This window comes from Chrysochloris asiatica, unplaced genomic scaffold, assembly GCF_000296735.1.
Source record: "Chrysochloris asiatica unplaced genomic scaffold, ChrAsi1.0 scaffold00147, whole genome shotgun sequence".
NCBI lineage: Eukaryota > Metazoa > Chordata > Mammalia > Afrosoricida > Chrysochloridae > Chrysochloris > Chrysochloris asiatica.
The window spans coordinates 5,588,866-5,605,803 of record NW_006408665.1 but is presented as its reverse complement, the minus strand read 5'-3'; the positions used below and the strand labels follow the sequence as shown (position 1 = coordinate 5,605,803).

General features: G+C 35.3%; 1 protein-coding gene across 1 annotated transcript in view; it reads right to left on the bottom strand.

The window, feature by feature from the left end:
- Positions 1–706: 706 nt before the first annotated feature.
- Positions 707–16,938, bottom strand: part of SLC27A6 (solute carrier family 27 (fatty acid transporter), member 6) — an 82,579-nt gene continuing 66,347 nt past the window's right edge. Inside the window, exons 6-10 of the mRNA XM_006870681.1 lie at positions 14,764–14,854; positions 10,069–10,264; positions 8,560–8,657; positions 5,980–6,110; positions 707–883 (exon numbers count right to left, since the gene is read on the bottom strand). Coding sequence (XP_006870743.1) covers positions 707–883; positions 5,980–6,110; positions 8,560–8,657; positions 10,069–10,264; positions 14,764–14,854 — 693 coding nt within the window. The remainder of the gene's footprint in view (positions 884–5,979; positions 6,111–8,559; positions 8,658–10,068; positions 10,265–14,763; positions 14,855–16,938) is intronic.

Below are 16,938 nucleotides of genomic sequence, written 5' to 3'. Positions count from 1 at the left end.
CTTAACAACAACATATATCTTTTAAATATTCTCAAATACTTTGGGCTTACAGATTTTCCTGCTTTATGGTTTTATATGTTTAGTGTTATTCTTTCCTTTCAATGAGTTGTTGTTAGGTGCATCAAGTCAGTACGGACCCATAGTGACCGTATGCACAGCAGAAGGAAACACTGCCTGATCCTGGGCCAACCTCACTATTGTTGCCATGCTTGAGTTCATTGAGAGTTAAATAAAAAAGGAGAGGTGCATTTAGTCAGCTTCCTTTTTATGTTTACCATTTAAAAACAACAGAAAAAAAACAAACAACTCAAAACACATAGTAATAGAAGATGGTGTTTACTGAATTACAGAACATGTAAAAAATCAAATACTTGAGTAAAAGTCAACTGTTAATTCAAAACTAGAATCTTTCAATGTTATAAAAGTACATCTTTAGTTTCTAAACTGTTAACAACTTGTATTATTTACTTAAAACCTTTAAAGTGAATATTTAGGTATGAATTCCAAATGGGGCAAAAAGAACTAGTAAAATTCATACAAATTAAAACATATTAAAGTTCTTAATTAAAGAAAAATAATGGCAGATTAAGGAAACACAGTTCATGCTTAATTAATGTTAGCTCCCTTTCTACATTTCATATTGAAAAATGGCATCTTTTCTCATTGCTTCTAATAAAGCTTTCTAAAGTCCCCTGTATGCAATGTTTTAAAGTTTTATCTCACCTAAAATAATTTGATCATAAAGTTCTGTGGTCAATGGAACATAAGATTTTTTCAAGTTATCCAGAAAGTAAAGTGGATCAGAAATTTTCAGTGGGTTAAATCCTTCTTCTACCAACTGAATCTTCTGTAGTTTGAATGTACCTGTTGTTTCCATTTTTTCCTATAAAACAATAAGCAAGAGGAGTAAAATCATTTATTGCTATCTGTGGTAACTATAATATATAAAGTATTCTAATAATATTGTGTTTATAATACTATAACATTAGTATTTATAACATAATGTAACATTATTATATCTAATGAGCATCTCTGAATTTATTATTGATTTTTTTAAAAACATCAGAAATAAAAGTGCCCTCTAGAGTATTTAAATCTTTAACTTTATTACACTGTGGGTGCTAGCCTCAAAGTCAGCAGTTTGAATCCACCGCCATTTCATTGGAGAAAGATGAGGCTTTCTGCTCCCATAAAGATTTACAACCTCAGAAACTCTATACAGGGTCGCTGGGAGTTGGAATCAACTTGATGGTACACCACCAACACTACCACCACCACCATACTAAAATTACCTGTAAACTTTTTCAAATAATAACATGATCAGTATTTAAGAATTACAATATAAGTCAGTAAACTGATTACAAAATCAAACCAAGCTCATAGTTACTGATCCAATTCTGACTCAGAGACGATATAGTTCAGAGTAGAACTACCCCACAGTATTTCCATGACTATAAATCTTTATAGAAGCAGACTATCATGTCTTTCTCCCTCAAAGCTGCTGGTGTGCTCAAACCACCGACCGTTTTTAGCAGCTGAGTGCTTTAACCACTGCACTTCCAGGGCTCATTTGATTACAAGTATGTCTAAAACATATAGGCTTATCACTTTAATTAAACATAAATTCAATACTACATATAGATATTGTGCTTAGACACCATGGAGACATTGCCTATCAGACAGCAGTAGTAGAATAGTATAAAAACGAAAGTGAATAGAAAAACAACAACAAAAACAAAACAAAACCCTGAAACCTGTTGTTGTCAAGTTGAATAGATTCTGACTCATGTCAATTGCATGTGTGCAGAACAGAAATTCACCACAGGGGTTTAGACACTGTGGCCTTTGGAAGTACCAGGTCTTTCTTGAAGAACACCTCCGAGTGAGAAGTGCTCTAAAACATCAGCTCCCAAAGTATACACCTGAAGCACCTAAGTGACCTCCCAGGGTCCCCATGAGATAGCTTGAAAGTTCAAGGAAAAGCCCCCAACATCTGTTAGTCACTACACACAAATACTAGCTCGAGGAGTTAGGATTTTCCACATTAGTTTGAAACATACTCTTTTCAATGATGTCATTCATGTTTTGTGAGGCTGAGTTTTTGGTGGTTGCTGTGATAGAAAACCAGCAACACTGAAAGTCAACATGGAACTTGAAATTAAGCTGGTTCTGTCTTGTCCAACCTAATTTCAAATTTTGAAAAGTTTATATATTAATATCCAGTTACTGTGGTTATTTAAAAAATGATAATGTCTGGCCATCCTGGCTTCTAAGGAGAATTCTGGTTGTACTTCTTCCAACACAGATTTGTTTGTTCTTCTGGCAATCCATAGTATTTTGAATTTCTGCTCCAACACTATAACTCAAATGCATGAATTCTTCTATGTTCTTCTTTATTCATTGTGCAACTTTCACTTGAATATGAGACTATTGAAAATACACTGGTTTATGTCAAGCACACCTAAGTCTTCAAACTGACATCTTTGCTCTTCAATATTTTAAAGAGATCTTGTGCAATGGATTTGCTTAATGCAATACATCATTAGATTTCTTTTTTTAACTTCTGTTTCCATGAGTGTCGATGGTTGATCTACATAAAATGAAGTCTTTGACAACTTCAATCTTTTGTCCACTTATCTTTATATTACTTCCAATCCTGATGTCATGTTTTTCTTCATATGACCCACCTTCTAAGATTATTTGCTCAGCATACAGGTTGAATAAGTATGGTGAAAGAATACAACCCTGTTGCACACTCTTCCTAATTTTAAACCACTCTGTGTTCCTTTGTTCTGTTCGAACAACTGCCTCTTGGTCTATGTACAGGTTCCTCATGAACACAATTAAGTGTTCGTGAATACTCATACTTCGCAATGTTGTCCATAGCTTGTCATGATCCACACAATCAAAAGCCTTTGTGTAGTCAATAAAGCACAGGGAAACATCATTCTGGTATTCTCTTCTTTCAGCCAAGATCCATCAAACATCAGCAATGATATCCCTCATTCTACATCGTTTTCTGAATCCAGCTTGATCCTCTGGAAGTTCTCTGTCAATGTATGGTTGCAGCCATTTCTGTATTACCTTTAGCAAAACTTTACTCGCAAGGACTATCAATGATATTGTGCGATGATTTATGCATTCTGTTGGGTCACCTCTCTTTGGAATGGGCACAAATATGGATCTCTTCCAATTGGCCAGCCAGATAGTTGTCTTCCAAATTTCTTGGCAGAGATGATTGAGTGTGCTTCCAGTGCCACCTCACTTTCTTGAAAGATTTCAATTTTTATTCCATCAATTCCTGGTGCCTTGTTCTTTGCTAATGCCTTCAGTTCACCTTGGACTTCTTCCTTCAGGATCATTGGCTCTTGATCATATGCTACCTCTTGAAATGTTTGAACATTGACCATTTCCTTTGGGTGCAGTGACTCTGTTTATTCTTTCCATCTTCTTTTGATGCTTTCTGCATCATTCAATCATTTGCCCCAATAATCCTTCAGTAACGAAAGTTGAGGCTTAAATTTTTCTTCAGTTCAATCAGATCTTTACACATTTCTTTACTCCAGATCTTCACACATTTCGTTGTAATATTTGACTTTGTCTTCTCGAGCTGACCTTTAAAATTTTTTGTTCTGCTCTTGTACCTCCTCATTTCTTCCATTTGTTTTAGCATCTCTACACTGGAGAGTAAGCTTTAGTGTCTCTTCTGACATCCATTTTGACTATTTCCTTCTTTCTTGTCTTCTTAATGACTTTTTGCTTTCTACCTGTATGACAGTCTTCATTTCATCCCACAACCTTTCTGGTCTTCGGTCTTTAGTGTTTAATGTATCAAATCTGTTCTTCAGGTAATCTCTAAATTCTGGTGGAATATATTTAAGGTCATTTTTGGCTCTCGAAGACTTGTTTTCATTTTCTTCAGCTTTGGTCTGAATTTGCATATGAGCAATTGATGATCTACTCCACAATCTTCCCCTGGTCTTATTTTGGCTGATGATATGGACCTTTTTCACAATCTCTTTCCACAGATGTAGCCAATTTAATTTCTGTGTATTCCATCTGGTGAGGTGCACATCAGAACTAATGCCTAGGATACTGGTGTTTGCATTCCACTTCTTTTTTAACATCTTCCAATTTTCCCAGCTTTAAACTTTATACATTTCATATTCCGATTATTAATGGATGCTTACAGCTATTTATCCTCATTTTACTTGTGCCCCATCAGCAAATGATAGACCTGAAAGCTTTACTCCATTCACATCATCACATTCAACTCTCTTTTAGGGTCACAGATCTTCCCCAGTCAAATTTTGAATGCCTTCCAGCCTGAGGATCTCATCTTCCAGCACTGTATCTGACAATTCTGGTGTTCTTCATCATGTTTCAGTATTCAATATTCTGGTGCTGACAGTGTTCCACTGCTATGGTTTTCAGTGACTAAATATTTGGAAGTGTTCTGTCTTTGCTTCTTCCTAGTCTGTCTTAGTCTGGAAGCTCAGCTGAAACCTGTCCACTATGGTTAACCTTGCTTGTATATAAAATGCCAGTTGAATACCTTCCAGAATCACAGCAATACTAAAGCTACCACAGTGTGACAAACTGACAGACAAGTGGTAGGTTATATCAATGTACCGATGTAAATATTCTGGTTGTGATATTGTTGTTGTTGTTAATTGCCGTTTAGTAGATTCCAACCCATAGCCACCTTGTATAGGGTGTTCAAGGAGCAGCTGGTGAGCTTGAACCACCGACCCTGTAGTTCAAACTGACTTTGCAGTCTGATGTATTAACCCATAGCGCCACACCAGGACTCCGGTTGTGATATTGCAGTTTTGCAAAATGGAACCATCAGGAGAAACTGGGCAAAGAGTGTACAGGATCTCTGTGTTGCTTCTTATAATCACGTGAATCTTCAATTACTGTAATAAAAATTCCTATTTAAAATATATTACTGTAGGCATTGTGGGTTAATGTGCTGGACTGCAAAGTTGCTTTGAACCACAAGGTTGGCAGTTCAAGCTCACCAGCTGCTCCTCAGGAAACTCTTCATAGGGTCATTACGGGTCAGAACGACTCAATGGCATGTAACAATGACAACAACTATTTTAGACATTTATTATAAAAATAATCTGAAACAATATGTATAAAACTTTTCAAAATAAAAAATGTTACACAAATAAAATATTTATGACCATTGAGACAATGTGTCCTATTTGGCCAATTTAGAAATGAGGATTACTCAGAAATGCATTGGAAATGAATATGAAACCTTCTTTTGTTCCTTTAGGCATCCAATAACAGTTTAACAAATATTTCCAAAATAGTCCAAGTCATTAGATATTAACAGATGATGAGTACTAAATTTGAGAAATATTTGCAGCACAAGATTAAATAAATGAATGACTGACTAAATGAGCAAGTACAGTTAGTTGAGTAACTGAGTAAATTTGCCTCCTAATAAGAGAGCGTCCTCTTTCCAAGATAAACGAATTCAGGATTCCCATGTGGGAGAATGAGAGTGACAACTAGAAGCAGGGTTGCTTAAAGCCAATTGCCTTTAAGTTCTTTCTGTGCAGAAGCATACACCTTGATGTATTCTTGTGATTAAAGCTAATTTTAGGTACAGTGCACCAACAATCATAATATGATTCATGTAATATGTGGTATGGGCTGGTCACCATCACTGGGGCCATCATTTTGTTATGAGGTCCTGCCTGCAGAGGAAGAGGGCAATCTTATAATTTTGGCTCAAACAAAGATAGCCTAGCATTTCATCATACTCTTTTCTATAATTCTGTCACAAACACAGTATAAATTAGCATCAACTCTAGATTTCAATGCTTTTCAGTATTTATCTTGAAGTTTTCCAGTATGAATAAAATGCACACATTATTTAAAGTATATATTGCCTTTGTAATCAAATCATCTCCTCATATCCCAGTCTTAACTTCAATAAATACATTCAAACAGTAAACTTACCTGAATTCTTAAAAAGCGTGGGCAGGCATAACCTGGCAGAAACATTACAACTTGATCATAAACTTTTTTCAAATCTAAAGACATATTTGGTTTTAAAATAATTGAAGCCATTCCTGCTTTTCCTTCATAATCTGAAAAAAAAATTAATATAGAGTCAATTTTAAGAAGTACTAAGTAGAAATATGGAGCCCTGGTGACATAGAGGTTTACACACTGGGATGTTAATTACAGGATTGGAGGTTCAAACCCACCAGTTGCCTCATGGGAGAAAAATGAGACTTTCTGCTCCCATCAAAATTTATAGCCTCAGAAGTTCTATATAGTCACTAAGAGTTGGAACTGACTCAACGGCTCACAACATCTCCAATAAATATATATATATATATTTAGAATCCTATTAATTACATATTAATTGCCAATTGCTATTGTTTAATACCATTGAGTTGGTTCCAAACCATCAACCCTGTATAGGGTTTCCAAGGAGTGGCTGGGGAGTTTGAACCACCGATCTTGTGGTTAGCAGTCCAGTGCTTTTCCTACGGAACCACACAAGGACTCCAATGGCCTAACTAGAGATATGAAATCTACTGCAATAACACCAATGCAATTGTAGCATATACAAATGAGTCTATATTCTTCCCTGAGCATGTTATATAAAGACAAAATCAAACCCACTGCTAATGAGTTAGTTCTGACTCATGGCAACCCCACGTGTCACAGAGCAGAAGAACTACACAGGGTTCTCTTGGCTAAAAACAATATGGAAAGAGGTTGCCAGTCCCTTCTTCTGTGGCACTGCTGTGTGGGTTTAATTTACCAATCTTTAGGTTAGTTGTTGTTGTTGTTAAGTGCCGTTGAGTCGATTCTGACCCATAGCAACCCTACATAGGGTTTCCAAGGAGCAGCTGGTTCGAACCTTGCAGTTCAAACAACTTTGCAGTCTGATGCATTAGCCTACAGTGCCACACCAGAACTCCTTTAGGTGAGCAGTCAAGCATAAATCATTTAGGCTATCAGGGACTAAGCACACTCTTAAGAAATTTAGAAAAGAGAAGGCCAAAGTTTATCTCGAATTTCCTATACTATAGAAATGAAATAAATGTAGCAAAAAAATATCATCAATGATTCATATTTTGCACCCTACCATTACTAATGAAGGGGAGCATGGTGGTTCTGTGTAATAAGCATTGGACTGTGAACCACAAGGTTGATGATTCAAGTCCACCAGCCACTCCGTGAGAGAAATAGGAGGCTTTCTGCGCTTGCAAAGATTTAAAGCCTTGGAAACTGACAGTACTTAAAACAACAATAACTACTACTAAAAAATATAAAGCAACATGTATTTAAACATAAATATATTCCAGAAAAGGGACCTTGGTGGCATAGTGATTAAAGCACGCAGAAACTAACTAAAAGGTCAGCATAGCAAACCACCAGCCACTGCAGGGAAAAGATGTAGCAGTCTGCTTTCATAAAGATTGTTGTTGTTAAGTGCCTCGAGTCAATTCCAACCCATAGCGACCCTGTATAGGGTTTCCGAGGAGCAGCTGGTGAGCTTGAACTGCCGACCTTGCAGTTCAAATGACTTTGCAGTCTGGCGCATTAACCCACAGTGCCACACCAGGACTCCTTCATAAAGATTGCAGCTTTGGAAAACCTATAGGACATTTCTATTCTGTTCTACAGAGTTGCTATGAGTTCGAATAGACCCTCTGTCAATGGATTGTTCTTTTTTCCCCCTTAAATATATGTTTTCCAGCATAAATGTCCATTTGATGCATTAATTTTTAAAAGCATATTTTTAAATTAAAAGGCTGACAACCTATAATTCCACAACTAATTTCACAGGTTACTTATCAAGGACTCTTTCCAATGGATCAGTACATCATGTACTTTTTAAAAATAATGTAACACCCAGTGACTGCCTAGTCTATTAAAATAAACATCCCCTTCCTTCACCTTTTTGTTCACACATTTCCAGCCTCAATGTCCTCTGTACCTCAAGTATAAGCTGGAAAATCATGTCATGTGTATAAAAAGACAGTGAAGGGGAACAGTTGTCCTATGACTTCAGACTACACACTTTTCTGTTCCACATTCACCACCATGAGAACATCCTCACATGAATATTTATAAAGATAAATGAGGTAAAACAGATTTTAAAATCATCTTTCAAAAGAGCCCCACTGTGAAATTTCCACCTTAGTACATACACATCAGTGTAATTAGAAATTTGAATTACAACATGTTCTTATTTAGTAGTATGTCTGAACACTAGCCATAAAGAAAACAAAAATAATAGACTATTGAAAAGGTTGTAACTAGTTTCAAGAAATGAGTCACTGACTGGAATTTTCAAATTCTGTTTAAAAATTAACACACACACAGACATGAAAATTCTGTATCATTCTCCTGATACATTAGTTTGGTAAAAGACATTTCTTGCAAAGACAAAGAATGAAATATTTATTTATTTTAATACTTAAAAACTCAAATGTTGAATCTGGAAGATAGTTGCACTATAGAACAATGGAATACTGTATTCTGAAAATCCTTCCAAAACTTGAAATCTATTCATACCTGACACAGCCACACCATATACGTTTATTTCCTGTATGAAATCCAACATTCCAATAACATCAGCAACCTCTGTGGTTGCAACATTTTCTCCTTTCCACCTAAATAAAAACAAATTCCAGTTAGCAACTGCATTTGAGGAAGTAGGTATCCAGTTTTACTTTTAATGGCTTGCATTTGGCTCTTTGCAAAGACAGTGTGACCAAAAATAATGGCAGGTTTTGAAAGAAAACGTATTTCCAAAGAAATGCTTTGCTGGTAATTCAACAAAGTCAGTTTCAATTTTTTATTTAAAGTTACTTTGTCCATATATGGTTGGTATAAATTGCTTGCCATAAAATGCCTTTGATAATATTCCATAAAAATTAATAATAGAATAATGAATATTCTTCCTTTATTTTGTAGTGTAATGACTTTTACATGCAAATTACTACTTATCTCTACTGACACAGATAGAAAAAATTAAAAGGTAAGCTATAGTTGTTTACAGAGTCCTGGTGTGGTGCTGTGGGTTAATGTGCTGGACTGCAAAGTTGGTTGGAACCAGAAGGTTTGCTGTTCAAGCTCACCAGCCACTCCTCATAAACCCTATATAGGGCCACTATGGGTTGGAATCAACTCAAAGGCAATTAAAAACAACAACAACATAGTTGTTTACAGTATACTGACCCTTTCTAGTTTCTATGTATTGATCACTTTGGCTCCTTCAGTATGTTGAATGAATATTTACTCTTATTAGAATAGTTTTACATAAATTAAACTTAGAACAATAGGCTAGGAGGTAGAAAGTATAATGCATTCATTCATTCATTCATTCATTCATTCATTCAAAATTCAACATTCATTTATTTGTTGAATTTTACCTGTAGGTCGTCCTTCAATGGTCTGTAGTCTTTTAATAGTAAAGAAAAATATTTTAATAGAGGTAAAATAATACTAAGGAATTCAAAAAGGAAAAGAAATTACATTATTTCTTTTCTTTTTTTTTTTTCCCATCAGATAAAAAATTAGACCACATTTGACAAATTAGGTTTTCTGCTTTAATCCTACTATTTGGCACTTTTTGTTTCCCAACTTGTTTTATATTCTATAAGATCAACTCACTGATTTGGACCAAAATGATTCCCTAAAATGATTTTAAAAATTGACATAAAATTTCAATTTATGATTCAACCTAGAAATAAATGGCAAATGAGTTTTTAAATGAGGCATTGTTGTTGTTATGTGCTGTGCTGTGGAGTCGGTTCCGACTCATAGCGACCCTATTCAGGGTTTCCAAGGCTGTAAATCTTTATGGGAGAAAGCCTCATCTTTCTCCCGTGGAGCGACTGGTAGTTTCAAACTGCTGACTTTGCGGTTTGCAGCCCGATTTGTAGCCACTACGCTACTGGCAAAATGGTGGTAACTGAACCCTGAAAGTTGACGACCATGTGGTCTGTGACATTTCCACAGAGAATTGTTTAAAGAGTGGTTCACAATCATAGAATAAACAGTGCATCTGATATTTCATACCTGAAAGTATCCCCAATACGGTCCCAAAAGTAAAGGAAATTCTGATCTTCAACCATTAAGTCTCCTGTGTTAAAGTAAACATCTCCTTTCTTGAAAACATCATAAAGCAATTTCTTTTCTGTGTACTTTTTATTTCCAGCATAACCAAAGAAGGGATTCTTTGCATTCACTCGAGCAATTAGAAGTCCAGGTTCTCCTGTGAGAGACAGAGAATGACATTATTTTCAGCCATCTGTTTAAGACTGCTACATTACACAAGGATATAACTAAATTGTATCTGGTCAATAAAACCAATGTGCTCATCACTTGTGGTGGATGCCTACATCCTTTACAGCTTGCCACAACCACAGATTACTTTTCAAACCAAAAGGAGTTGAATATAAAGGAAAGGTGTATTCAATTTCTTTTACATCCTAGGTAGATAAAGCAGTAGCTAGTTTTGCTTTTGGAAATGTGTGTATATTAACAATGATAATGACAACTATTTAAAGAACTTTGTAAGAGCTATCTTAATAAAATGATCATAGTTGCCATCTTGTTAGTGTCAAGCATACTATGTGTCAAGCACCGTGAACAATTTGCAACTGTAATCTTGCTTATTCTTCCCAGAAAACCTTCAGCATTTATAATTTTTATTTCTAAGGGAAGCCACTAAGGTGAAGTAAGTTGCAAAAATGAAACAGATAGAAAGGAATAGATCTAGAACTCAAATTCAAGTCTGTGATTTTGCAACAAAGTTCCTGTACAATACTGTCTTTGATCTATTTAAAATGCTGTTAAAATTAAAGAAAATGTTTTATTCCTGTGGGGCGTTATTCTGAGAATCCTCAACAAGAGATGAGACTTTGAAAAAAATCTCGTTGGCCCTGAAACATCCTAACTTTACTTATATGCGGACACCTCTTCTGAAATAATTTTCCAGTCTAACATATAAAAATTAATCAATATTTTGCTCAGCAATCTTCAAGGTAAAAACCTGCTTTGCAAGAATCACTGCCCCAGCGATTATAAAAACTATTGTTTACATCTTTTGCTAATTGTAAAGAGACACATTTACCATGTGGTGGATTCGACAGGTCTAGGTTCCAGCAACTACAGAGTAATTTATGTCATTTGAACACTACTCAATTCCTCTTGCTCTCACTTCTCCTGATATTCTGGCTTCTAAGGGCACCCATGCCACTAGTGGAAACACACTTGCCCTTCTACAAATCAAAATGGATGTCAGAAGAGAGTCTGATCTTGTTCATCAGCATAGAGATGCTAAAAAAGCAAATGGAAGCAATGAGGAGACAAAAAAATTGAATAGAAAATCACAAAGGGGAGCTTGAGAAGGCAATGCTAAATATTTTAATGAAATATGCAAAGGCTTGGAGTTAGAAAACTGGAAGGGAAAATACACTCAGCATTTCTCAACTTGAGGGAACTGTAGGAAAAATTCAGCCTCGACTTGAAATACTGAAGGATTCTACTGGCAAAATACTGAATAATGCAGAAAGCATCAAAAGAAGACGGAAGGCATATTCAGAGTCACTATACCAAAAAGAAATGGTTGATGTTCAATCGTTACAAGAGGTAGCATATGACCAAGAGCATATGAGGAAGAAGTCCAAGATCCACAGAAGGCACTGACAAAGACAAGGCTCTTGAAATTGATGGAATATAAATGGAAATCTTTCAACAAATTGATGAAACACCCGAATCGCTCATTCATCTTTGCCAAGAAATTTGGAAGACAGCTACCTGGCCAACTGACAGGAAGAGATTCATTTTTGTGCCCATTCTGAAGAAAGTTGGCCCACCAGAATGCAGAAATCATTGGACAATATCATCACTATTGCATGCAAGTAAAATTTTGCTAAAGATAATTTAAAAATGGCTGAAACAGTGCATTTACAGAGAACAATTAGAGATTGAAGCCAGACTCACATGACGATGCAGAATAAGTGATATCATTGCTGGTGTCAGTTGGATCTTGGCTACAAGCAGAGATTACAAGAAAGATTTTACCTATGCTTTATTGATTACACAAAGGTTTTTGATTACACTGATCACAAAAAGCTATGGACAACATTGCAGAGGATGAGTATTCAGAAATACTTAATTGTGCTCATGAGGAGCTTGTATATAATGTAGACTAAGAGGTAGTCATTCAAATAGAACAAGGGAACACCGAATGGTTTAAATTAGGAGCAGTGAACATCAGGGTTGTATTCTTTCACTATACATATTCAATCTGTAAATTGAGCACATAATCTGAAAAGTTGGATTATATGAAAAAGAATGTGGCATAAGAAGTGGAGGACGATTCATTAACAACCTGTGATATATAAAGGATACAACCTTGCTTGCTGAAAGAGAAGACTTAAAATACATATTGATGAAGATGAAAGACCACAGTCTTTGGCATAGGTTGCACCTCAATGTAAAGAATATAAAAAGCCTCACCATGGGATCAGTAAATAGCATCCATATAAATGGAAAAAAGTTTGAAGTTGTCAAATACTTCATTTTGCTTATATCAACCATCAACACTCACAGAAGCAGAAGTCAAGTACTTTAAAGATGTATTCCATCAGGCAAATCAGCTGCACAAGATCCCCTTAAAGTGTTCAAGAACAAAGATACAAGTTTGAGGACTAAGGTTTGCCTGACCCAAGCCATGGCAAATACAGTAACCTCATATGCATGTGAACATTGAACAACAATAAGGAAGATAGTAGAAGAATCGATGCATTTGAGTTATGGTGTTGGAGAATATGAAAAGTGTCATGTATTGTCAAAAGAACAAACAAATCTGTGTTGGAAGAAGTACAAACAAAATGTTCCTTGGGAAGCTAGGATGGTCAGACTTCACTTCTCATACTTTAGACATATTATCAGGATGGACCAGTCCCTGGAGAAAGACATATGTTTGGTAGACTACTTTTGAATGATAAATCTTATGAATGGCAGCAGAACACTATCAGATATCGTTCTGGAAAATGGAGACATTATAAATAGCAGCAGACTATTTTCAGATATTTTGCCGGAAACTGAGCCCCTCAGGTTGGAAGGCATTCAAAATACTATGGGCAAATAGCTTCATCCTCAAAGTAGAGTTGGCCATAATAATGCGAATAGAGTATAGCTTTCAGAACCTTCATTAGCAGATTAGGCACAACTCAAAATGAGGAGCAATAGCTAGAAACACCCACTGATAATAAGAATATGGAATGTACAAAGTACAAATCTAGGTAAACTGGAAGTTGTCAAAAATGAAATGGAACACATTAAGATTGATATCCAAGGCATTAGTAAGGTGAAGGAGTCCTGGTTTGATGCTGTGGGTTAATAATGCACCAGACTGCAAAGCCATTTGAACTGCAAGGTCGGCAGTTTAAGCTCACCAGCTGATTCTTGGAAACCCTATACAGGGTCACTATGAATTGAAACCAACTTCATGGCACTTAAAAATAAAAGTTAGGTGAAATGGACTACTACTGGTCATTTAAATCAGTTGACTACTAGTGTGGCACTGTAGGATCAACACTGGACCGTGAATCACATGATCGACAGTTTGAACCCATCAGCTGCTCCTCAAAAACCTGTATAGAATGTCTGTGAGTCAGAACTGATTCAATGACACTTAACAACAACAAATTCATATGGTTTACCAGGAACAATGGAATCCTGGTGTGGTGCTGTGGGTTAATACGACAGACTGGAAGGTTGGTTTGAACTGCAAAGTTGACAGTTCAAGCTCACCAGTCATTCCTCAGAAACCCTATACAGAGTTGCTATGGGTCAGAACCAACTTGATGGCACTTAGCAACAACAATAACAACCAGGAACCATAAGCTCAAGAGGAATGGCATTGCATTCATTATCAAAAGCATTTCAAGATCTATTTTGAAGTACAATGTTGCCTGTGATAAGTTAATATGCATACACTTACAAGGAAGACCAGTTGATACCACTATTATTCAAATGTATACACTAACCACTTAAGCTAGTAATGATGAAATTAAAGAAATTAAAAAAAACCTACCACTATTTTCCATCTGAAATTTATCAAACATGTAAAAAAGATACACGGATACTTACTTGTGATTGGAATGAGAAGGTTGTAAACAAAGAGGAAAGATCAGTATTTAGAAAATATGGCCTTGGTGATAGAAATGATGCTGGATATCACATGATAGAATTTTGCAAGACCAATGACTTACTCATTGCAAAAAACTTTTGTAAACAACATAAAAGGTGATCATACACCAGGCCCTCACCATATGGAATATACTAGAATAAAGTTAACTACTTCTATGGAAAGAGACGATGGAAAACTTGAATATCAACAGCTAAAACAAGGCCATGGGCTGACTGTGGAACAGACCATCAAGTTCAGGCTGATAAACTGACATTAATGTTTACATTGTCTTTTGCTGATACAGGACATTAAGCATATACCACTATTTCAAAACTAGAAGTGGTATCTTAAGTAAAAATTTGAGTCAAATAGTAATCACTTTCAAATTTTAATAATTTATCATTTGTTTGAGCCACTTTGAGGTACTTAAAGTCTTCACCTCTACTGAAATTCAAAATAAGTCAAGTTATACAATAGAAATAACCATGCTTTATTTTCAATTCAATAGTAATTAAATAGATATTCAGAAACTTTTCTTGAGAGAACATTTACAAATACAAGAATCTTACCTTTTTTCACACTACTGCACCAGCCCTTTTCATTTCTAATGGGTTCATCTTTCTGAAAATCATATTTGATCAAGTCAAAAGCAAAAAAGAGCTGCAGAAAAAAAGCCAAGTAAATGAACAAAAATGAGTGGCTATTGATTTGTGTGATACAATCTACTGGAAATAGATTTTGTGCTGTCAATTAAAATGAATAGAATGAAGGTTTAATAAAATAAGTATCTTTTACTGGTGAAAAATTAAATACAAGAAAATCAAAATAGAAAGTATTAGTAAACAGCACTCATTTACTAATATTATTTTTATTTATTTTATGTTACACTTTACCTTAATAAAACACTAATAATTTTAATGATGTGTGAATGACATAAAGAGCAAAAGTAATTCAGTTGCATACTATAGTAGCTATAACTTCTAAGCTAAAACTTCATTTTGCTTGGATTTACAATCAACGTTCAAGGAAGCAGCAGTCAAGAAATCAAAGGAAGTATTGCAAAAGGGAAATCTGCTAGAATACCTCTTTAAAATGTTAAAGAGCAAAGATGTCACTTTGAGGACTAAGGTGCACTTGACACAAGCCATGGTATTTATTTTCAATCACCTCATAGACATGTGAAAGTTGAACAGTGGATCCGGAAAACTGTAGAATCAATGCATTTGAATTATGGTGATGGTGAAGAATATTGAGAGAATCATGGATGTCATTAGGACAAATAAATCTGTCATGAAAGAAGTACAGCTAGAGTGCTTCAGATTCTTAGTTTCTAAGAATCAATTAAATATGTAATCATACTAACCTTATTTAGAAAGTTGTAAATGAATAACATGTGAGCAATAAAATAAAGGGAGAAAATAATATAAATACGAAAGGGCAAATAGAATAAATAAAAAAGGACTGTTAGAATAAAATAAAGAAATCCAAAGAGGCAGAAGTGTATTAGATGCATACAGTTTCTGGGTTTAATCTCAGTTCAATCAGGATAAAACTCAAAGCAAACGATTCATTGTTTGAATTAAAATACGAATAAGAGCAATTAATATTGATTTTCATTGTTTGTATTAAAATATGAATAAGAGCAATTAATATTGATTGAGCACTTACTACACTGCCAGATACTGTAGTAAAAGTATAAGAACAAAATGTATTTCATTCATCATCAAAACACCTTATGTGATTGTGACCTCAAGTTGGTTCCAACTCATAGTAACCCTGTATAGGGGTGGATGCGAACTGCTGATTTTGTAGTTAGCAGCCCAACATGTAACCCATTATGCTACCAGAGCACCACCCTAGGTGGCAATCATTACTATTATCCTAATTTAAGATGATAGCAATCAATGGAAGACACAGTGAAACAAAACATATTGTTATTTAAAAATGACGATACTTTATTAATATGTAATCTTGCATCTCATTGGTCTTTGTCTATATTTGGCTAACAGGACATTGGCCACTTTCTCAATTGTTACTTGAAACACATTTCTGTAACCATATTTATCACCTTGGCCAAACAAGAAAAAAATGACTGCTCATCACCCAATCTTTTCTCTCCTGATTTTAACATACATTATTTTCTGGAAATTTTGCCCAGTAACTGGAGATATCACCTCTAATGTTATTTCTTTTTGATTAATTTGAAACTGTGCATGTGTATGACAATCTTTCCTGACAAAGTCTCCATTCAATGTGTGTATTATCAGATATAGTACACTCGATGCTTAGAAACTGGGTGAAATTAAGATTTGCCTGCACATTTTATTGTGTTTGTGTGATTCCTTATGCCTATTTTATCCCCTGGGAGTCTTAGTGTAGGATAAGCACTAGACTGCTAATCACAAGGTGGTTGATTCAAACCCACTAGCCGCTCCTTGTGACACAGGGTCACTATGAGTTGGAACCAACTTGACAGTCAGTACTTAACAGAGATAACAATCTTGTTCCCTAACAATGTCTATGCTGTAGGTGCCTTTGAGTTGGCTTCAACTCATAGCCTGTCCTGCACCATTCTCACAATTGTTGTTATGCTTGAGTCCATTGCCACTGCCACTGTTCAATACCAGTGCTTTTCATTTCTGAGCCCTTTAATGTAGTTTGTTCATCTCTGTAATATTTTCTTTATTTCTTTGAGTTGAGCATGCTTACTTTTCAATTCTTTTTCTTAATTTATATTTCCCTTG